Here is a 22,165-nt window from a genome sequence, read left to right as displayed (position 1 = left end):
CAAACCTGGCAAAACCAAAAAGTCTCCACCCCAGGCGAGAGGCCCAGCAGCACAGGATGCTTCCGAGTCCGCCTCTAGTCACTCGGTACTTTAAGCCCAAGTCCCAGGCTTGGCCCTGCAGGACGGTGCTGTCCACGAAAAACAGTTGGCGTGGACCAGCTCCACAGTGCCCACCGGCCTGCCGCCAACCCAGCCACTCACTGCATCTGTCCCCCTGCCGGGTCATGGCCAGGTCATAGGAGGGTCTGCAGCGAGGACTCCAAGACACGGTCCAGTACAACAGTGAGCATGGGTCCAGCACATGCGAGTGCTCTGTACTCGGTGGCCACAGCATGATCCCAAGCAGGGCCACAGTGAGGATGACGGCTGTGATGACTATCCTGTGCCCACAATGAGCGCGGAATGGGAGGGCAACATGTCCTATGAATTGGCAATTGGGGGAGGCAGAGGATGTTTAGCTCGATGCTGAGGGAAAACTCAGGCCCATGAGACAGGAGCACATTCCGAGAGGCAGAAACAGCATGGGGAGACACAGAAGGGTGAGGGAAGCAGTGCACAGAGGACGGCAGGGCCCTCAGTGAACACACGCATGTAGAAAGGCGTGGAAAGTCCAAACGGCCACCGCGAAGTATCCTGTTGAGGAAACAGTCGCCGAATCCGACCTTTTTACCACCAGCATGCAGAGCTGTCCAGTCCCCAGCATGCGACCCCATCTCTCCCTTAGGAGCTACATCTTAAGATGCGGGACCATCGTGGCCAAAGGCAGAGAGCCCCAGACTGGCCTTTGCCAGCGTCCAACGGGGAGCACCTCGAGGAGGAAGGGACCCAGGGCTGGACTCTAGACTCCCACATGCTGGGGCTCGGAGGACAGATGAGCCAGTGCGGCAAGGGTAGCCAGCACCATGCTTTCATGAGCCGTGCCCGAGGGCAGCCATCAAGGGACAGCAGCTGGAAACCAGCTCATGTCCCTCGATTACCCGGAACCCTCCAGCCCTAGGCGCCTGCTGGGGACTCTGTTCTCAGGGGCAGCCCTGTACACTGCAGGTCAGCTCGATGCTAACTTCTGCATATACTTCATCAAGCCCTTCTCCCTCCATCCCTACAAATGGCTTCCTGGCTCCCAAAGAGCCACCCCAGGCACTTTTCCCTGGGGGCCAGCACTCAGCAGAGCCATTCTGGAAGGCACACGAAGCTCTGGGCATCGGACACTTCCCAGATGGGGACGCTGACCACATGGCCTGTACTCACATGGGTCGGTGCAGGCAGGAACACAAGGGACCTTCCCACACACTTGGGAGTGCTGAAGGCCCAGGCAGAGGTGTGTGCCGACAGCAAAGCCACTAGAGCTGGAACTCACTGGGACCCAGGCCTCTGCCTCCTGCTGAGTAAGGGGGTGTGACAACAGGGCCACCTAGCAGGGCTCCGAGAGTGGACGTGTGCAAAGCTCTTGGAACAGTGCCCGGCTCCCCATCACACCAGGGGAGTGTGCAGTAATACACTGAACCCTCACCGTGGGTATTCGGGGCACTCAAGAACCAACCAGCCTGCAGATGCCCACCCCACGTCAACCCCACTGCATGTCGAGTGCTCACTCCATGCTGGGCACTGGGCACCTGAAGACACCTTGGGTATGGACAAGGCAGCACTACCACTCAGGGCCACCAGCCGGCTAGCAGCCCTGCTACCTTCAGGGAAGGCCCACCTCCCGCACTGGCTACCCCGAGCCTACAGGACAGCCAGGCACACAGCCAGCATGCTGGGTTTCAGCAGCAGGTGGCACACTCAGACACTGTTCTATGTGTGCAGAACCCTGCGAGGGAACAGGCTGGCCAAAATCCGAGGCTGCCACCAGCCCTGGGTCCCTGCATGACGTCCCCCATGAGCCTGTGTGACTCCCCCACCACAGATGAAGTTCTCTGGTGGGGGCGGGGTAATCTTCCAACCTGGGCTTGGTCGCGTGGCAGGATGGATCCGGGACGAGAAACGAGTCACTGTCAGTCACAGAACCAGGAGATTCTTGTAATAATTTTCCGGAAGGCAGCTGGCAACGCTGGGAGGCTGCGATAAGGCCTGGTTCTCGGGCGGCAGGCACATACGGATGCTGGCTCCCAGCACTGAACAATGGGAGTGCACACAACTCCTCCTGGCTTTCCCAGCACCCCCCACTGCTCTCACGGTTCCACACCCATCAGCAAGGCACACGCTAGGGTGCACAGCCCCTCTGCAGAGCTGAAAATCGCCGCTCACCAGTATCTCCGACCATCTGCGCACCAGCCCCTCGGAGCCGCAGCTGGCGCTCTGGGATGGAAGCCGCAGGCTGGGAGAGGACGCATGGAAGCCGAGGGCTGCGGCCTCACAGACGCTCCTCAGCCCAGGACAACGGGCCTGCCCTGCTGGGATGTGGCCACACCATGCACACTCCAGGAGCATCTGTTGCAACCAGTGCATGGATGGAACTTCTCCCGCCAGAGCCCTTCCTGGCTGATCCGCCACGGGCCTGCGCTGGCCAGTGCAAGCCCACAGGAGCCAGAAGGGGACACGGTACTCAAGGCAGATGACAGCATCATTACCCAGAGTCGTGAGGGGTGTCATTCCCCTTAAATCGAAAAAGAAATCTTCACTTCCTGCTCCCTGGAGTACATAAAATATTAGAGGGATTTTCATAGTTATAATCAAAAAGCTCATTTCTCCAGCCACCCCTGGCCATGTCTAATTAGGGTGAGGGATGTTAACGATACAACTATGGCCCAGGACATCTTTTCTTGTGATATTAATTGCATTTAAAGAGAAAAGACTGAATTCTGCCATGCTTCCTAATTAGCATACATTTGCTAATTAATAACAGAAAGGCAAACTGTCTTTGTCTTGTCATCTGCAATTAGCTACAGATGTTTATATTCTTTTTTCTCCCCTTTCCTAAATAGTTAATCAACTTAGGACCCAGAGACATCAGGCTGGGACAGGTGGCACAGGAACCAGGCCGTCCCCAACCCACCTGGACAGAGGCTGGGAGGCACATCTTCCTGTGATGAGAGGTGCCCTCCATCACACCCATTGCCACCACTGTCCCCAAAACAGGCTGAGGGCCACAGAGTGAGACCCACAGTGGCTTGGTCCCCATGTCACAGGGAGCTCTGGCCATGGACCCTGCTTCGAACTGCCACACCAAATAGGGTTTCCAAGCAGGGCTGGACCTACTTCCTCATGGGCTAGGGGCCCACCTGGGCTCACTGCCTCAGAACGCAGAGGTGCCGCCAGGGAGGATGGAGGAAGAGGAGGGCCCAGGGGCCTCTGAGGGAGGCCTGCTATACTCCACTGGGTGCTGCTGCTAATCGGGAAGCAGAGAGAGAAGAGAAACAAGTGGGACACAAGCTCAAGATGTGACAATCAGAAGGCAGCTGCCAGCCACAGCCCAGATCTAAAGGAGCTAGCATCCCTGAGACCTCCCGCCTATGTGTACCAAGCACTGGCGCCTCCAGGCTCCAGCCGGGAGCGCACTGGGGGAAGAGCCGGGTCCCCACCTGCCTGCCCAGCTCTGCGGGGCTGGAGCCACGGGGACGTTTCGCCCAAAGCTCCCCAATGAACGTGTTCCCCAAAGGCCCCGCAGCGCTGGGGAGGGGCCCCTGAGAGGAGGCAGGGGCGCCAGGTCTAGAGCGCCGCCCGCCCTGGCTGACATCAGTAGCACCTGGGCAGAAGTGGGTCCTCCACCTCACGAGTTCCAGTATAATCGGTCTAGAGGTGGAACCGGGCTTCAGTACATCAGGGCTCAAGGGAGCTTTACACAATGAAAAGAAACTTCATGGGCAGAGAACAAGGGAACACACAGGTGGGAAAGCTGCCCTCCAGCCCCACGTCCCTCGGGTATCCCCATGACGAGACGCAGCGGACCCTGTGGCCCCGCTGTGGGAGCTCCTGCCCTTTCCAAACCCCGAGGAGCCAGGGAAGGAGGGCTGGGCCTGCGCTCGGCACGGCTCCATCTTTATTCCGCCTGCCTGTGTGCACGGCATGGACACATGCCCTCGGGCACATTTCCCTTCAGATCAAAGCCGAGGGGATGATGCATGTTGACCCATAAATCAGGGTCTCCCCCTGGCTTTCTTCCCCCCACCCCCACCCCGCAGGTCTAGAAACCAGGCAGGCCGAACTGCAGCCCAGGCTTGTCCCCCACCCACAGTCTGTTAGTCATGCACACACATGCGAGCTAGGCCGTGCTGTTTTCCTACCCCAGGCTCACCGGAGGCAAGCACCCCTGCCGGGCCCTGCCAGACAAGGGCAAAGCCTCTACACGGAGCATGGTGGTTCCCCTCGGTCAACAGTGACTGCCCCTGCGGAGAACTCAGACACTGCAGGGACCAGATGTGCCCTCGGGCCCTCATGGCAAAAAGAGCGGGCTGACTTACAGATCAAAGAGCAAGTGCGCGGCATCAGGACGGTGCTGCGGGACTGCCTCCCTGCTCCTGGCAGGTGGGGCCGCATGTCCCAGTACTGGAGCAGCCTGACAGGGCTCAAACCTCAGGCTCTGCCTTCCTGGCTAGGTTGACTGCCAGGAGTCTCGAGAGCTTCAATGTGGGAGCTCACACCCCAGGCCTAGGCACCCAACATCCTACAGCATCTCAGACCCCCATGCTTATCTCCTGGCTTGCCCTCCCCAATCTTCCCATCCCACGGGGGACTCCCCTACCCACTGTCGAGGCCATCCTGCCATCCTTGACCTCTGGCCTCACACTCTAACTAAACTGTGTCTACCTTTGGCATGGCCAGTCTGACCGATGCCCACCATACATCCCGCCAGTTAGGGGCTCTGAGCACAGTCAGCCTCAGGCTCCCGGGTTCTGGAGCCTGGGCCTCATCCCCTCTCATCCCCAGGCCCCTGCCTCACAAGGGGGCAGGTTTCAGGTCAGCTTGGCCCCGCCCTCCACTATGGAGACAGTGGCAGCGGCAATAAGACACACTTGGATAGCCTGAGGTGGTGGGGGCGGCTGTAGGACGGATGAAACATCCCCAAGGACTGGACATGTCAACCTGTGGGCCACTCCTGTGTTGCAGGTAAAGGCAACCTGCTCAAGGTCAGGAGCTGACAAATGACGACTGCACACCAGGAACCCCAGTGAGTCCCTGAGCCCGCCCCAACCCCAACTAGTTGGTGTGTGGCCTGGGACAGAGCTGCCCCCACAGCACCTCACATGTGTCCTGTGGCCTCCCTGTGAATCTGCTGGCTGGGTCCCCACAGAGAGCAGACCATGGGCCAGAGCAGGAGGCAGGGCCTGCAGCTCGTATGAGACAAAGATGCCTTAAAAGCAATGCTGTCTGTCCCCCGATGGTGGTAAGGAAGTCTCTCTCGGTGTGGGGCACCCAGGCCAGGGCCAGTGGTGCCGGCCCACAGCCCACCCAGCCCCACACACGGCCCACCTGGGGGAACGTGGTCCAAGAAGGTAGCATACAGCCACAAGGCCACCCGGCCAAGAAGCACACCTAGTGCTCAACAGGGCAAAGCGGGCTGCAGGGCCAGGCGGGTGTCTGTCTGCACACCCTATGAGGTGGTGTTGCCATGGGCCCAGAGCCAGGGTACTACCGAATGACCACCTGGCCATGGGGGTCAAGCGGGGATCACAAGGGTTTTCACATTGGCTCCATGTCAAGCAGGTCAGGGAGCAGAGCAGAAAGGGCACTGGAGTCCCCACATCAGAGTCCCTGGGGGCCAGGCTCCAGCTTCCAAGCCCCATGCCCGTCCCATCCCCTCCTGCATTTCTGCGAGGGGACACTTTGTGACCATCAGAGACCCGCAGGGTTGCGCCTGACAGGGATATGATTCCTTCCGCGCCCAGGCTTGAAGATCCCCACGCCCCGGGCTCCCTGTGGCCATGGAGACCACCACCAAGAGACTCACCATGTCTGCTCGTTGCTTCTGGCCTCCCAGCTCCTCCAGGGCCTGTGACAGCTGAGCCTTCAGGACAAGACAGAAAGCAGGTGTCAGTGGACCTCCCGCTGCCCCTCTCCACTGCCCCTACCACCCCACTGCCTGAGGTCTTGAAGGCTGCGAGGCAGCCCGGACACAGGGGTGGAGTGCTGGGACACACAGTGGGAAGTCCACCGCCGAGCCTCGGAAGCAACAATGCAATCCTGGGCACAGAAATGCTCCTGATGGAGTTCTCCCACCCCTGGCACCAGGAGTACAATGCACGCCCTCCCGCCAAGCTCATACTCTGGAGGAAGCTACGGAGGTAACATTTCCAATAGGGCCAACATCAGGAGAACCCCTGACGCCCCCCGGCCACTGTCCCCTAAACGGGCCTCTAGGATCCTCCCTGGGGGCCTGGCCCACCCCAGGACAGAGATGCAAGGGAGGCTCCTGACCAGGGACAACAGCAGGGCCAGGCCAGGTCCCAGCAACGCAGGCAGGAGCTCAGGGGTGGCCACCCTCCCAGCCTGGCCAGTGCAGCAGGCATGCTACGTCTCCACGACACCACCGTGAAACAGGCAGCAGACTAAAGTCCGGGGCTGCCCACCAGCACCCAGGGCCGGGTTCCCAGGCCCTCATCACTGCCGTGTGCCCCTGGACTCAATGCCAGAAGCATGGTGAGCAGCCGGCCAGGGGTCCTGCATGGATGCCTCCTGAGCAGCATCAGTCTAGGACACGCCATGCAGGGACAGAAGCAGTCATATACCTTTCCCAGAAAACAGTGAAAACAGATGGAGCAAGCAAATTGTGAGGCCACTATCTTACATGCCAGTAGCCACCTCTGTGCAGAAGCACCAGGGACACAGGTGCTGAGGTGACCGCTATAGAGTCCGTGCCATCACGAGGAACAGCCTGACCCTGAGCAGAGACCAGAGCAGCCTGCAGACTGGACACGCTGTCCTTCCTAGAGCGACAAGCAACAGACATGCAGAGGTCATGCACGGCCTCCATGCTCAGGGCACCAAGTGGGGTCCCAGCACCCAGCTTCCAAGGTCTGCAGAAGGGCAGCTGGAAGGTGGTCGCCAACGAAGCTGGTGGTGTTGGGTCCTCGGGCTGAGGGAGACCTGCATTTTGTCGCGACATCTGGGTGCACCCACCAAGCTCCCTAAGCACACCCACTCCCAACACGCCAGCCCTGCCAACGAGGCCAGGGCTCCTGAACGCTTGTCAATACCTTGCAAGGCCACGTGACCAACACTCCCAGGAGCGGAGCTGATAACACAGCGAACACAGGCGGGATGGAAATCACCGCCCCAGCAGTGCAGTCTGCTAACCCCCCAGCCACAACACCAAGCCGAAAACCCAAACCAAACACTGCTCATTAGGCCCGAGTGCTAAGCTTCATGCCAGAGCCCACCTGCTTTGGCCTCACCTCAGGCCAGGCACAGAGGGATGGGCACAGCCGTCAGGAGGGTGGGTGGAGGGCTGGCTGGGGTGGGGGGGTAGCACAGGTGGGCCAGTAGGGGAGCTGGGGAGGGAGGCTGGCAGGCATTGTGGAGACCACTTCTTGTGGGCAGGACATGACGTCTGAAGGAAAACTGAAGGAGTAAGCCAAGGGAACATCATGCTGCAACTCAAGGCCACCTGGGAGAGGCCACATGCACACTCACAGGGATAGGATAAAAGCCATTCTGCGTAGCTGGGATGTGGCCCACCTGGAAGCGGGAGCAGCTCCCACTCTTTCAGGCTGGCATCTGTGCGTGGCTTGTCAGGGAGAGGGGAGTGATGCAGGCTGCCCCCCAGGTGGAAGGCCCTGGGCAGTGTGGCCACCTGCCCCCAACACCACGTGGGCTCCTGCTGGGGATGACCCCACCCCGCCTTCCTGGTCAACAGCAGAGACAGAGCTACAGAGCAGTAATGAAAACCACACGACAGAGAAGAGGGCACAAGACAGGTGTTTCCCAGAGGGCAAAGCACCTGTGCCAACGAGCACAGGGACAGGCCAGCTGAGGTCTGCCATGAAGCACCAGCCCACACCCATCTCACCAGCAGAGACAAAGAACTTGGGCGATCCCAGCCATCAGGACAGACAGCAGGGATTAAAACTAGGAAACCACTCTGCAGCATGACTTGGGTTTTGCCTAAAGTCTAACATGCGTCCCCTCTCACTCAGGGATCCCACCCACAAATGTGTTCACAGGAAACCACGGGACATATGACCAGCTGTGTTGCGGTGGCCACCATCAGAAACTGCCCAGTGCCCCACGGCAAGGGGTTAACCCACAGGCTGTGGTGTGTCTGTGTGCCCAGTGGGGACACCAGCGTCCCCACACAGCTCTCGAGTGTGAGGTCAGCCAGGAACGGAGGAAAGGCGAGGGCTGAGTCTGCCCATGGGCACACCAGGTGTCAGCCAGGCTCTTGCACTCAGACTCGGCAAACGAGCCACAGAAATGGAGCGGTGACCACCGAGGCAGTCTGGGCAGCAGAGGGCCCCACCACCAGAACTGCAGATGGGTGCAGACACGTCACCATGGTCTCTGCACCGACGCGTGCGAGCAGGGGCGCAGAGACCGTGATGAACAGGCAAAGGCTGATCCAAGATGCTCGGTGCCCTGCTCAATAGCCCAGTCCCTGCAAGACAGAGATGCAGGTGGTGTGCTTCTCCAACCCTTGCATGACTCGGGGCTCGGAAATGGCACAACTTTGACAGACACCCGTGAGGGCTGCAGAGATCCCAGGGAACTAGAAGAGCTGGCAAAAACGGGACTTGGAGGACAGTCAATCCCATCTTGGGAATGAAGCGTTGGCCTGTACCTCTCCGAGGAAGTCCCACCTCGGGGCAGCTGTCAGAAATAACGCCGCCTAGGGAATGAGGCCAGGAGGCTCTGCCACCCCCCTTCTGGCCAGGCCAAAGGTCCCACACAGTGCAAGAGTACCTGTCATGCTCAATGAGACAGACACTGACAACTACTGTGTCCCACAGAGGTGACAGGAGAGCAGAGGGCGCTCCCCCCCCCACCCCCGAGGTGCTCCACCAAGAGGACAGAGTTACAGGGAAGTGTGCCCACAGGCAGGGAGGGATCACTGTGGCAGACTGTGTGTGTCACACCCCGACAAGAGGGAGGCTGGAACACAGGCCCCTGCACCCTGGAGGACGAGTCAGAGAGGAGGCAACGGTCCATTCTACTACATGAAGGCAGAAGTTTCTAAGAGCAAGAAGCACACCATCGCCAAACACCACCCCACAACCTGTCTATGGCCCCCATAGGAGGCCCTCTGTGTCCAGGACCCCAAGCATGTGGGAGGGCTCAGACTGGGGAGGCCATGGGGTGGGGTGCTGACACAAACCCACAGCCGAGGAGCCGCAGGACCGGGGGATGGGATGGGTAGGGGCAGGCAGCATAGGGTGAAGCCTCTTGCTGGGTGGGCTGACTCTCCTCAGGGCCAGACCCATGGGTGTGGGGTGGCGGGGGGGGGGCGTGTGCCCTCTGGCTCATGCACATGGAACAGCTGGTGCCGAGGAAGCTGGGGAAAGGGGCAGCAGAGAGGCCCCCAAGGGACTGAGGACTGGTCACCCTCACCCAGACTCTAGCAGCCTTCACTGGCTGCGTCTATGCATTATGGGACAGAGGCCACAGGGGACCAGCGAGAGAGGATATGCATGCTGAGCGGGCACTGTGGTCCCAGTGCTGACGAGGGAGAGGAGACTCCTGTCACACAGCAGCCGGGCTTCCAGCAGGGACAAAGGGCGGGTGGGCAGACAGGAGGAAGAGGGCAAGGCGGGCAGCTCCCCGCGGCAGCACAGTGGGCAGCCACGGCTCAATGCAGCCGCATCAGGACTGAACAGAACTAGCCACAGCCCAGGGGACACTCCCAAGCAGTAAATATGGCCCATCCAAGTGCACCCATGACAGATGACAGCCCTGCAGGAACACTGGTCAGAAAGGTGTCCAGGGCCCCCATGTGCCACCCCCAGTGCCAGGCACCTCTTCAAGTGTCCCCCCACCCTGGAGTGTGCTACCACAAAGCAGCCCAGTCAGCGACCAGGCCTGAGTCAAGGTAGGCCACACAGACAAGGAGACCTGTGCGGTGTGCTAGCCTCATCCGCCCAACCCCGTGGATGCCCTGGACCCAAGATCCCTGCACCTCCTGGCTCACACCCAACACCAGAACGTTCTAACACACCAGTCTTTCCAGAAGACTGGGAAGTGGGCAAGATGCTCACCCAGCCCTGATGTAGGCGCAGAGCCTACGGGGCCTGGGCCTACTGGAGCGGTCAGGCACCTGCCAGCCCCCCCTACCCCAAGGCCGCTGGTGAGAGCCCATCCGCTGGGCCTTAGCTTGTCACTCCTTCCTGCGGTACTGTCCCTACAGGTGTCACCCCCCTGGAGGGGCATGTCCAGGACAGCTGGGGAACAGCTGGGAGCAGGAAGCAGCACCTGGCCAAGGCAGCAGGCGGGCCCAGGTTCTACCCGCGGGTGGCCTGTCTACACAGAAAGCCACTTGTCGATGAGAGCAGTTGCCGGCCAGGATGGCATCTGTTCGAAGCATTCAGCCTGCCTCCGCAGGGACTTACTCCCGCCTCCCCCTTGAGGTTTCTGCTGTGGCCAGGCTGCTGCCTGAGCAGGAGAATGCCATCAGACCTCCCGGACGCGTCAGCCACAGGTGGCTGGGCGCAGGCTGCGTCATCTGCGGCATCTGTCCCACTCACAGCAGGCAGGCTCTCAGCGCCGCCTGAGACACTGAGGCCTCAGGGAAAGCCAGGATCACACCCAGGAGAAGAGAAAGAAGGTGCACCCGGAGCCCTCAGACAGTCGCACAAGGTCTAGGGGCTGGGTGGCAGTGGTCACACTGCCTGGGTTTCCTACAGTCCAAGCAAGGCCCGTGGACCACAGTTTCAGGACCCCAAGAAGGGCTGTTTCCTTCCTGTAGCCAGCATTCAAGTGTTGGAGGCTGGGTGGAGGGCTGGAGGAACACACGTGTGCCCCAGATGTGGACTCAGATGTCACTCCTGTCATCCAGTCTGGCTCCGCACCCCAGTGTCCTCACTGGGAAAGGAGGGAAGGACGTATGTGACCAGCACGCTGGTGTTCGTCCTGCACATTGGGGGTTACGGAGGTAATGGGACTTCTCAGGCGTGAGGCTTACAGAGGGGCTCAGAAGGGAGGCTGGGGGACAGGGAACAGCAGGCTGGCTGGAGTCCCCATCCCCTGGGTCCGTCACAGCTGCAAGGCTGGAGCACATCCTGAAGGTGCGCCTGCAACAGCGTCGGGCGGCCTAGGCCCTGAGCTCCAGCACCCCCTAGCCGACCCGGGCCCAAAAGGCAGTGGGGCTGGCTGGAGTGCAGATGTATGAAGGCGGCATGGGAAGAGGGACATTGGGTGCAGGGCCCAGGAACTCCCCAGAAGGCGGCAGGCCCAGGAGCACGTATCAGGCAGACAAGGCTGCCCACGAGACACATCAAGCCCGGCAGCTCCCACAGCCCTTCCTGTTCCAGAGATGCGTCCTCCAGCCAGGCCTGCAGGGGGCCACTGCGCTCAGACACATGTTCCAAGCCCACGCGCCACATGTGACAGGTGGAGGCTGCGCCAAGACCTTGTGTGGCTATTTTTATCTGGAGGTGAGAAGCCGCGACAGAGGATCAGCACCCGCCGGCAGCGGAGCCCAGGCCCAGCAGAGGGGCCGACCCACAGGCTGGGACGGGCAGTGGGAGAACGGTCTGATAGGGTTGGGGAAGATGCTGAACACAGTCTCCACATGCCTTACAGAGAGGAGCAGGGAGGTGCAAGCCCAGGGAGTCCAGGGTGCGCCGAAGTCACAGGCTGCACAGAAGGAATGAGACAGAAGCCTCAGACTTCCTGCCTTTTCTCTACTTCAAATGCCTTTTCTCTACTTCAAGAAGAAGGGAAAAGGAGACACCGACCAGTCATTGGCCCCAACCCACGCCCACTCGTGGTTTTGGTCTGGCAGAGGCCCCAAAGAGCCCACCCTGCATGGACAGCAGCCATAAGACAAGCTTGCTGCCATACCAGCGGTAGGATGCTCCCGGGGCTGCATGGTAGCCCAGGGCCCGGGTTCTGTCAGGCGACCCTGGTGGCAGTGCAGCCCATCAGAAGGAGACATCCATACCCCGAGGCCACTGCTGCTGTGACTCAAGCGGCCGACACCTCTCTATACACAGAGCATACCCAGGCACCATGAGGCTCTCCCTGGTGTGCCTCGGACCCAGTGCAGGGCTTGGTCCCTCCCGTTCAGCGGGCAGGGCTCTCAGAGTGTGAGTGGGGACCAGTGGGGTCAGGTAACCTGGGAATTTGCCATAGGGACAATGTTTCAGCTCAACCCCCACACTCCCAGAGTCACAGCCTTATAGGGAGGGACCCACAGCCCTTCACGCCCTTTGGACATGCACCAAGTTCAAGAACCACTGTCACAGAGGTTTAATTTGGAGCCAGACACAAAGAAGCCAGTCCCAAAGTCACCGCGTTCCTGCTCCAAGACAGGAAACAAAGGACTGGCCTGGGACATCAGCAAGGTGTGGGGCAGGAGTCTCCGCTGTGACCCCACAGATCACGGGCTGAGACGACTATCCATAGAGGAGGACAGAAACAAAGAACTGCTCTGGAAAGATAAAAGTGACAAAACTTGCGCAAAACTCAGTAAAAAAACACACACACACAGATACCTGACAGAAAAGAAGAATAAACCAGGAAGAAACAGAAGATCCAAACAAACCAGTAACAAGTAAGAAGGCTGAATTGGTAATAAAAATCTCCCAACACATAAAAGTCCCAGGACCAGTTGGTTTTACCAGTGAATTCTACCAAACATCTATTTAATAAAAGAAAAAAGACTTATTCATTTATTTATTTGCAACAGAGAGAGTGAGCATGCCAGCATGAGCCGGGGGAAGGGGCAGAGTGAGATGTAGAAGCAGACTCCCCACTGAGCAGGGAGCCTGATATGGGACTCAATCCCAGGACCCTGGGATCATGACCTGAGTTGAAGGCAGACGCTTAACCAACTGAGCCACCCAGGCACCCCTCTGCCAAACATTTAAAGAAGAATTATTACCAATTCTTCTCAAACTCCTCCAAAAAACCAGAGAAAGGATCACTTCCAAACTCATTCTTACAAGGCCAGCATTAGCCTGATGCCAAAGTCAGGCAAAGATCTTACAAGAAAACCGAACCACAGTCCAGTATTCTGATGAACACAGATGCAAAAATCCTCAAGAAAGTACTAGAAAACCATTTTCCACAGTACATTAATAGGGTCACAATGTGTGTGCACGAGTGGCTCTGTTGGTTGAACATCTGACTCTTGATTTTTGGCTCAGGTTGTGATCTCCAGGTCATGGGACTGACAGCCCCATGTCAGGCTCCATGCTCAGCATAGAGTCTGCCTAGGATTCTCTCTCTCCCTCTCCCCCTGCCCCTCCCCTCCACATGTGTATGTTTTTAGTCCCAAATAAATAAATTAAAAAAAAAAAAAAAAAGAGGGTCACACACCATGACTGAGTGGGATCTATCACCGGGATGCAAGGATGCACAAATCTGTCAATGGGATGTCCCACATTAATGGGATGGAGAATAAACATCATATGATCATCTCAACAGATGCACAAACAGCACTTGATACAACTTAACATGCTTTAATGATAAAAATCAATTAGATACCAACACACAGTGCTTCACCATAATAAAGACCACACAGGACAAGCCCACAGCTCACGTCATACTCAGCAGTGAGAAGGTAGTGATCTCCCCCTGAGGTCAGGAACAAGACAAGGATGCCCTCTCTCCACTCCTATTCAACATGGTACTAGAAGTCCTAGCCAGAGCAATCAGATAAGAAAAAGAAGTAAGAGACATCCAATTCTGCAGGGAATTAGTAAAAGTGTCCCTGCAGGTGACATGATCTAACGTGTAGCAAACAAGACTCCACCAGAAATCCATTAGAACTCACCAGTGAATTCTGTAGAGTTGCAGGATACAGAATTGACATGCAAAAGTCAGGTGTGTTTCTATGCACTAACAATGAACAATTCAAAAAAGAAAACAATTCTATTGCAACAGCATAAAAAAAATAATAGAACACTTAGAAATAGATCTATGCAAGGAGGTGAAAGACCTGTAGACTGAAAGCTATGACACTGATGAAAGAAACATAATCAGACACAGATAAATAAAAAGATATTTTTCATGCTTATGAATGGGAAGACTGTTAAAATGTCCATATTATCCAAAGCAAAGTATAGATTCAGTGCAAACCACAAAATTTTTTCACAGGAACATAAAAATGAATTCTAAATTTTGTATAGAACCGCAAAAGATTTTGAGTAGCTACAGAAATCTTGAGTAAGGAGAACAAAGCTGGAGCATCACACTTCCTGATTTCAAACTACCATAAAACGGTTGTAATCAAACCAGCATAACAGCCTAAGAACAGACACGCACACCAATGGGACAGAACACAAAGCCCAGAAGTAAACCCATGCATATATGCTCAACTAGCACTTGACAAAGGTGCCAAGGATTTGCAACAGGGAAAGAACAGGCTCTCGAGGGACCGTGTTAAGAAAACTGCACATCCACGTGGAAAACAACAGTAACAGATCCCCAATCTCACACCACACACACAAAATCAACACAGAACAAAGATCTGCAACCAGAAAAATCCTAGAAGAAAACAGGAAAAGCTCATTGACATTCACCTTGGTGACTGACTTCTTTTAATCTGACACCTAAAGCACAGGCAACAAAAGTGAAAATAAACTAGTGGGACTACATCCAATTCAAAAGCTAGTGCACAGCACAGAAAACCATCAGCAAAATTCAAGGCAATGGGAGAAAATACAGAATGGGAGGAGATATTTGCAAACCATCTATCGGATGAAGGGCTAACATGCCATACATGTAAGGAACTTGTGCAACCTGATAGCAAAAAAACCCAAACACCCAACTAAAAATGGGAAAACGATCAACATAGAAACTTTACTGGAGGATACAAATGGCCAACCAGCACATGAGAAGATGCTCAGCAGCCCTCACCATCAGGGAAACTCACATGAGGACCACCGTGGGGTCTCACCTCATGCTTGTTCGTGTGGGGATCCCCAACCAGACCCCGGCGCTGAAGGGGATGTGCAGTGGCGCAGCCACCGCGGGATACAGTACAGAGGCTCTTCCGAAGATTAAAAATAGAAATATGACCCATGTGATCCAGTACTCCAACTGCTGGAAGCATGTCCACAGGAAATAAAGTCACTCCCGCAAATCAGTGCCTGCACTCCGGGTTTGTCATGGGACCGGTCGCAGCAGCCGAGACCCAGGAGCAGGCACAATGCCCGCCAGTGGCCAACAGACGAGGAAGCGAAGAGGCCGTAGGCCCCGCCATCTGTGACAAGATGAACGAACCTGGAGGACATCACACTAAGTGAAAAATACTTAAAACAGAACTGGAAAGAAAAACACTACGAAACCTCACTTACATGCAGAATCTGAAAACGCTGAACTCACAGAAACTGAGAAGAGAAACATGACTGCCAGGGGCAGGGGTGGGAGGGCTGGGGAGGTGTGGGCGCATGCGTGCACCCTGCCGGTGGGAGGTGAACAACACCTGGAGACCTCGAGCACAGCCCGGTGACAGGACCAGAGCACTGCACTGCCCCACGTGCCTGAAATGTGCTGATGGCAGATCTTCGATATTCTTGCTATAGGAAAAAACCGGCTGAGCTAGGCCAGGTGATGCAGGGGTGACAAGCTGGACTGTGGTGGTCACTGCACCACAGGCGTGGACACCTAAACATCACACTGTACCGCTGGATGAATGCAATCTGTATCCGCCACTCCCGCCTCAGGGCGGTTGGGATGCCAGTCTGCCAAGTCCAGTGTCCGCCCTTCCCCAGGGGTCCAACAGGGCCAGTCCCCAACCCCGGAGGCCAGGGCTCCGCTGATGTGTCCGCACAGAGCCTGCCACCAGCCCTACTCCCCCACCTCCTCCCTCAGTCCTCAGCACGAGAGCCCAAGCCTCCACCCAACACCTGTCTCCCGTGAGTCTCCCTGCCCATGCACTCGGAGAGCACTCCCCAAAGAGGGGTCCCTGCGCCTGGCTCGTCTCACTGACCCCTTCTCATCTCCCTTTGTCCACCACACAGTGACTGCCTTTCAATGCTGTCTACAGATTTTTCAGTTTTTTGTGTTTTTTTCACAGGATAGTGACCCCAAGTTCTTCATGCAAGGACAGTAAGTGGCTACTTTCCTAAGTAGGAAAAGTGGGCCCTAGACCTGTGGAACTACTGGGGCTCCTCCAGAGGCCAAACCAGCCCTGGCCAGACAGGAGGACCCGAGCACCGTCATCGGGCTCCCATGAGAATCATTGGAAATTGGGATTTTCCGCATACCTTCATGAAGCCAGCAGCACCGCAATCTGTTTTAATTAAATAAATCAGAAAAACAAATCAGGCTGATATGTGGAATCAGGGTGGTGTGAGCTGCATATTTATAGCTCTGTCGACACAGGAAGGTTCGTGACATAGGCTACGAACTTCTGCAGCCGCTTTATTAAGTGGAATAAACAAAATCCATGCAAAACGGCACAAACTTCACCAGAGACACGCTACTGGGATTCTCCCAATCTCAACACTTCCAGCTTGTTCCACTGAAATGTGTCTGCCGGACTCAAAACGTGCTCCACATCAGAACAACCTGATTAAGCTGAAGGAGCGAAAGGCAGCGGCTCGCAAGGAGCAGGGAAGCTTGTCAAACTCCCAGTACCCCCACCTTCCCCGCTACTGAACAGAGGGTCCCCTGGAGCAGCTCTCTCCCTGTGCCTGCCCAAGGGCACCTGCTAAGCTGGCTTAGCCCCTCCGCCACCCCACCATGGTGGCTTCACACAAGCAGCAGCATGCCAGGGGTCCCAGGAAGAGTGGGGCTGGAACGGGCATCCTGTAACTACAGCCGGCACCCAAATCCAGGCCTCCCACCTCTTTTGTCAATAAAGTTTTATGGGCACACACCCATGCCCATGCCCACGCCCCACCATTCACAGAGGGCCCAAAGCTGCTTTCAGCAGCCACACACAGCTGAGCATGTGGCTGCAGAGCCCACAGAACGTACTTTCTGGCCCTTGATGGGCAAAGCCAACCTACCAACCCAAGTGAGAAGACATAGGAGCTTAGGGTGAGGGATGGGGATGGGTTGAGGGAAGCCATGGCAGAGAATGGGAGGGGAGGGGAAGACACACAGGGCAGCCATGAAGGCAGAACACAAAACAAGGAAGGAAACAAAAGGAAGCAGCAGCAGGTGTGGGGGTGGGGAGCAGAGAGATGCGCACACTGCACCTATCACGCATACCCGACTTCCAGCACGATCATGTTCTCCCCCTCTGTCCCCCTAGACCCTGCCTTCTAGACAGGCAATCCATCAGGGAGGCGGGGAGCTGCACAGAGTTAATCTGCCTCGGTAATCAGACCCCGAGGGCTGTGGGGTGATCTCCTTGCATGCACTTCGTGGCTCCCCATGGCCCCTGAAGGCAACACTGGGGCCTTGCCAGTGAGCACTCGGAGCACCACTGCTGGTCCAGGGCCCGCGTGTGTCCCCCAAACGATGGGTGCATCCGTGCAGTGACAGAGGTCTTGCCCGAGAGACACCAAGGAATCTTAACAACCAGGTTCTACGAAGTGACATAACTTGTCACTGTGTGTCCGTATGTAATTCTCAACTAATACACTTCTGACAGGCCTTTCAGGGCAGTTGAAAGCTCTCAAGTTCCTAGTATGTAAAACATCGCTGTTTAATAACCAAGAACAGGAAACCCTGCCCCAAGCCCTGGAGAGCAGCACCCCGTGGCCTGCAGGGCCCGGGGTCAGCACATGGCTTGGGTGACCGAGAGAGTAGGTTCCAAGCTGGGGTGCCCGCCCCTGCTCCCAGCGCCAGCGTGCTGCCCCTGCCCAAAGTGGACGAGCAGCTCCACTCGCTGAGCCATGGGTCTCTGCCAGGGCTGGCTGCCCACTGAGGGTCAGGAAGCAGGCAGAGCCGAGGCCACAGCCCCTCTGCCACCTCCGAGGACCTGGGGCCTCAGCAGGGAGGGGCTGGGGGCTCCTTTCTAGAGCGCAGCCCCACAGCAGAGAGAAGGGGTAAAATGGGCTTCAGAGACCCCAGCTTCAGAGGTGCCCTGCAGTAGATGGTCTGGACCCCAAGAGGGTGTGGTGAGGACACAAGACCCCATGGCAAGGCCATGGCAGGCTGGAGATGGGAGGAGGGCAAGTAGGGCTGGGCCCCCCAGGCTGCCACAAAGCCAGGGGCTCCATGAGCCTGTGTGAACAGAGTGAACCCACCTGCACCCTCCCATACCCACCACTCTCCATCCACCAATGGGGACACACATCTGCAGGACTCAGCTCTGCTAGGCCCATGTCTGGGTTTTGGTGTCCCACCTAGAAGGTAGGCTCTACCACTGCCTCCTGGAGTCCACGAGGCTCCTGAACCTGAGAGACCCCAACTCACGGCCTACGGCCACTACCACATTCCTTCTGTCCCAGCCACTGGCTCCCAAGGAAGCTGTGCATCAAAACCCCTGTTTGCTGACTCATGTTGGCGGTAGGGTGGGCTGCATCCCTAGCCTAAGCCTGGTCCCCCGCCTGGCCAGAACCCACCACACCTAAATGCCTCCAGAGGTTCTCCTCCGCCCGCTGTGCAGAGAGGGTCAGCACAGTGGCTGGGGATGGGCCCACCTTCATGGGGGTTGGGGGATAGGATGCCCACCCATTCAGAGACTGAAGCTTGTCACAGACGGTGACAGTGGGAGGGGCAGAGCTGTTCGGCACCAGCTGCCACACAGTGCTCCCACCTCTCACTGCTGGCATTACTGGGTGGGCTGATCTTGGTGCCACTGCTCTGGACACAGCAGGCACGGTCACCTTCACCTCCACGTCATCCCTGAGCTCATGCAACTCTTTCCTGAACCTGGGACCCACCACCGACCCCCTCTGAATCCCTTTCTTTTCACTACAAAGGGATTAGTTCTTAAAGCTGGGCCTCCTTCTCCCTGACACAGACCTCCCCTGGGTGGTGCTCGGGGGCAATAGCCTCCCACAGGGGAAGCGGGTAGTCCTGGTGCTGCCAGAGAGCCAGTGTGGGAGAAGGTATGGACTGAACCTGGGCCGTTCCCTCTAAGGGCTGCACAACCTCCAAGACGCTGACAGAGCCACCCCCAGGCCCACGTGAGACTGACCCCTTGTGGGGAAGCCTGATGACCTTGCGGGGCCTGTGGAGGGAGCCTGATCTCTGTGCCCCTGCCGGGACCGAGGCTGTGACGCCCGGGAACAAGAAGGACTTTGTGCTTTCCCACTTTTTCTACCTGTCTACCATGCTCTCGTCCTCCAGTGACCACAGAGAGGGGCCGTCTGCGTCCGTGCTACCTGGAGCACTTCTGTGACATCATCGAGTGGGGCCGCCCCTGCTCGGGCTGCCGGAGAACTAGCCAGACTAGCCCAGACAGCATGGGACAGCATGAGCGAAGCGGGCTCTCTGCGAGGATGACGGACATCCCCACAAGTGGATGAGCCAGAGCTCCTCGCAGGCCACTCCCATGCGCGCCTCATCCTGATCCGCGCACAACCCCGAGAGCAGAGGCGCCTCAGCTCCAGCAGCCAAACTGAGCTCATCAGGCACACGGTCCTCCAGCAGAAGGAGCTCTGTGGATCGCGCACATGGCAGGCCTTGCCATGGTGTCCCTTACCCTCACTGCACCCCCACACCGCCCCCAGGACGCGTGTCGGAGAGCCACCTGTCAGCCTCCTGGAAGCCAGCCTGCTTCCAGCACAGATGACGAGAGAGGGGCTCAGCAATGAGAGTGGGAACAGAGGATGAAGAGACACTGCCTGTCCCCACCCAAGGCCTGGACACAGGAGCAGGACCCGTGGCTTTGTCTGCTGCCACCTGGTGGGGGCTGGGAGGCGCACAGTTCTCCACATGGGTAGACCCAAGCCTCTGAGCAGGATGGGACCACTCCAGGTCCAACCCCGGGGATGCGCTGACCCAACCATGGCCTCCACACTCCAAAGGCTGGGGTGTGTGTGTGGGGTGGGGGGGGCCCTGCTGATCACTAACACCTGAGTAAGCTTCACTTCACCTGCTTGCTGATGCTCCAGAAAGGCCAGGGGACAGTAACCTGTGGGCCGCCAGTCTCCCTATGCTCAGTCCACCCTGCAGGCAGCAACCTGGGCCCAGTGTGTGTGGGGGTGCTGCTCCTGTGGAGGCTAACAGAGCCTGTTGTAGACGACAGGGTGAGGAGGGCACGTGAAGAAGGACCAGACAGGATGTTCTGCTGGGAGGACCAGGGCCTCTGTTCTAGCAGGCAGGACAGGGAGCAGAGCCAGTGAACGGGCTCTGAGGCTGCATCTCAGGGTCAGCACCCAGCCTCAAAGACGGGGATCCCAGGAAGCCAGAGTTATGCATTGGGGAGTGTCTCTCCCAATGCAGATCTGGGTCACTGGGGCCTGGGAGAAGGGCAGGAAACCAACAAGGGGCTCGCCTGCTTCTGGAGGGGCCCAGCTGTGCCCACATCCAGGAGCAAAGACAACAGTGACCAGGACAGAGAGGAACAGACCGTGGTGGTAGTGACGCTGGCCAAGTCTGGGCATCTTCTACCTGTCTAGACTCGCCCAGGACTCCAGAGGTGGGTGGATGGGAAGGCTGGGTGATGCCGTACTACACTGCTGACCACAGTAAGGGGGAGGAGAGAGTTAGGGACCTTCTCTGCTGAGACTAGGCCAGTCCTGAGCAAGTAGGCAGGACTCCAGGAAGGGAAGACTAGGAGGCGAGTGGGGCCCATGGCAGGGAGCTGAGACAAATTGGGTGCCCATCTGTCCGCCAAAGCCTCTGCTAAAAGCCGTTGGTGGGAGGGGCGAGCCCATGTTGGAAGCCTCAGGGCCAGGGGCCAGATGTGCAGGTCCAGTGAGCTAAGACGGGGTAACCACGCCGGTCAGTGACAGCCCTTCCTCACCCGACATACACAAAACTCAAACAGATGGCACCAGAGGTACCAGATCTGTCAGCCTCGTAATTAACTGATTAGGGCGCAGGGCGCACACAGACAGGAGGAATCTCTCAATGAAAAAAATGCCAGGGACGACTGAAGGTGTCAGGGAGCCTTCCCTGCAAATCCCTCTTCATTAATGTTTCATGTGGAGCCAAATGTGTCGTAATAAAATGGCTATTAATGCACTTATATTTATGATGACTCCCTCAGCACGGCTGGAGCTAACCTTTTCAATCAGAACTGAAGGTCTGTCTGTGACACTGTACTAGCAGCGGTCCCCTGGTGGGCCACCCTCTCCCAGGCCACCAGGTTGCAAGCGGGGCCAGCATGCGGAAGCCAGCCGGGTGGCTGGCCCTGCGCCCACCGTACACTCACCTCCATCTCCGAATTGTGCGCGTGCACTTTCTGCACCATGTCCTCGGCCTCACGCATGCGACGCGTCAGCTGGGGCGAGTACTCGGCCGCAGTCAGCTCACTGTCGTAGGAACCCAGGATGGCGCGCATGCCGTCCCGCTCCTGTGGGCACAGAGGGCAGGGGTCAGGCTCCTCAAGAAGTTCATGACCGTTCATGACTGTTTAGATTCGCAATGACCTGACAAAACCCAGCCAGGCCACCATATGGCCCCGAGTTGCTCTAAACCAGCAGCCTGGGTGTGACCAGGGTCCAACCGTGATCCAGACACTCCCCACAATGGCCTGGCCTTGAGCTGCAGGTGAGTGGAGACCTGGGAGGCCAGAGACCCCTCCCTGAGCCTGCTGACGCCCCCAGCTGTGCAGAAGCCCTCTACCCCATTCCAGCAGGCACACCCAGGCTTCATGGGAGGCGGTACCAACCACACAGTGGGAGGACCAAGCCACAGAGCAGCGTGCCCAGTGGGGCCCTATGAGAACACCTGCTGAGGCTGAGCATGCACCAGAGTCAGGACGCTGGAAGAGGTGCATGGCTTCTCCTGCCCACAACTGCAAGATGCCTTCTCCATGTGTTGACGGAGGGAGACAAGCTTCTGGAGGCCAACCAGGAAAGGCAACAGCGACCTAAGGTCCCCGGGTCCTTAGGTCCCAGCAACTGAGAGGCTCTGGAGGGCCTGCACAAAGGGCGCCCATGCCAGGAGAAGAGCTGCTGTCTCCCCTGTGAGCTGCCCACCGCCCTTTCTCACTCCCTAGGGGCCTGGATTCTTCCTCAGCCTGAGCTGGGGACAGGCACCCCATTTGCCTCCGTGCTGT

At 57.6% G+C, this 22,165-nt stretch overlaps 1 protein-coding gene across 9 annotated transcripts in view; it reads right to left on the bottom strand.

Annotated features, from left to right (window-relative positions):
* Positions 1 to 22,165, bottom strand: part of MAD1L1 (mitotic arrest deficient 1 like 1) — a 313,129-nt gene that overhangs the window by 125,497 nt on the left and 165,467 nt on the right. For all 9 annotated transcript variants that reach the window (XM_013047748.2, XM_004776342.3, XM_004776343.3 and 6 more), the window contains 2 exons: positions 21,317 to 21,457; positions 5,888 to 5,944 (listed from right to left, as the gene is read on the bottom strand). In XM_013047748.2, the coding sequence (XP_012903202.1) occupies positions 5,888 to 5,944; positions 21,317 to 21,457 (198 nt within the window). The remainder of the gene's footprint in view (positions 1 to 5,887; positions 5,945 to 21,316; positions 21,458 to 22,165) is intronic.

Source organism: Mustela putorius, unplaced genomic scaffold, assembly GCF_011764305.1.
Source record: "Mustela putorius furo isolate JIRA1106 unplaced genomic scaffold, ASM1176430v1.1 tig00000139_pilon_pilon_pilon, whole genome shotgun sequence".
NCBI classification, from domain to species: Eukaryota; Metazoa; Chordata; class Mammalia; order Carnivora; family Mustelidae; genus Mustela; species Mustela putorius.
The sequence above is the reverse complement of the archived record's forward strand: the minus strand, read 5'-3'. Positions and strand labels throughout refer to the sequence as shown.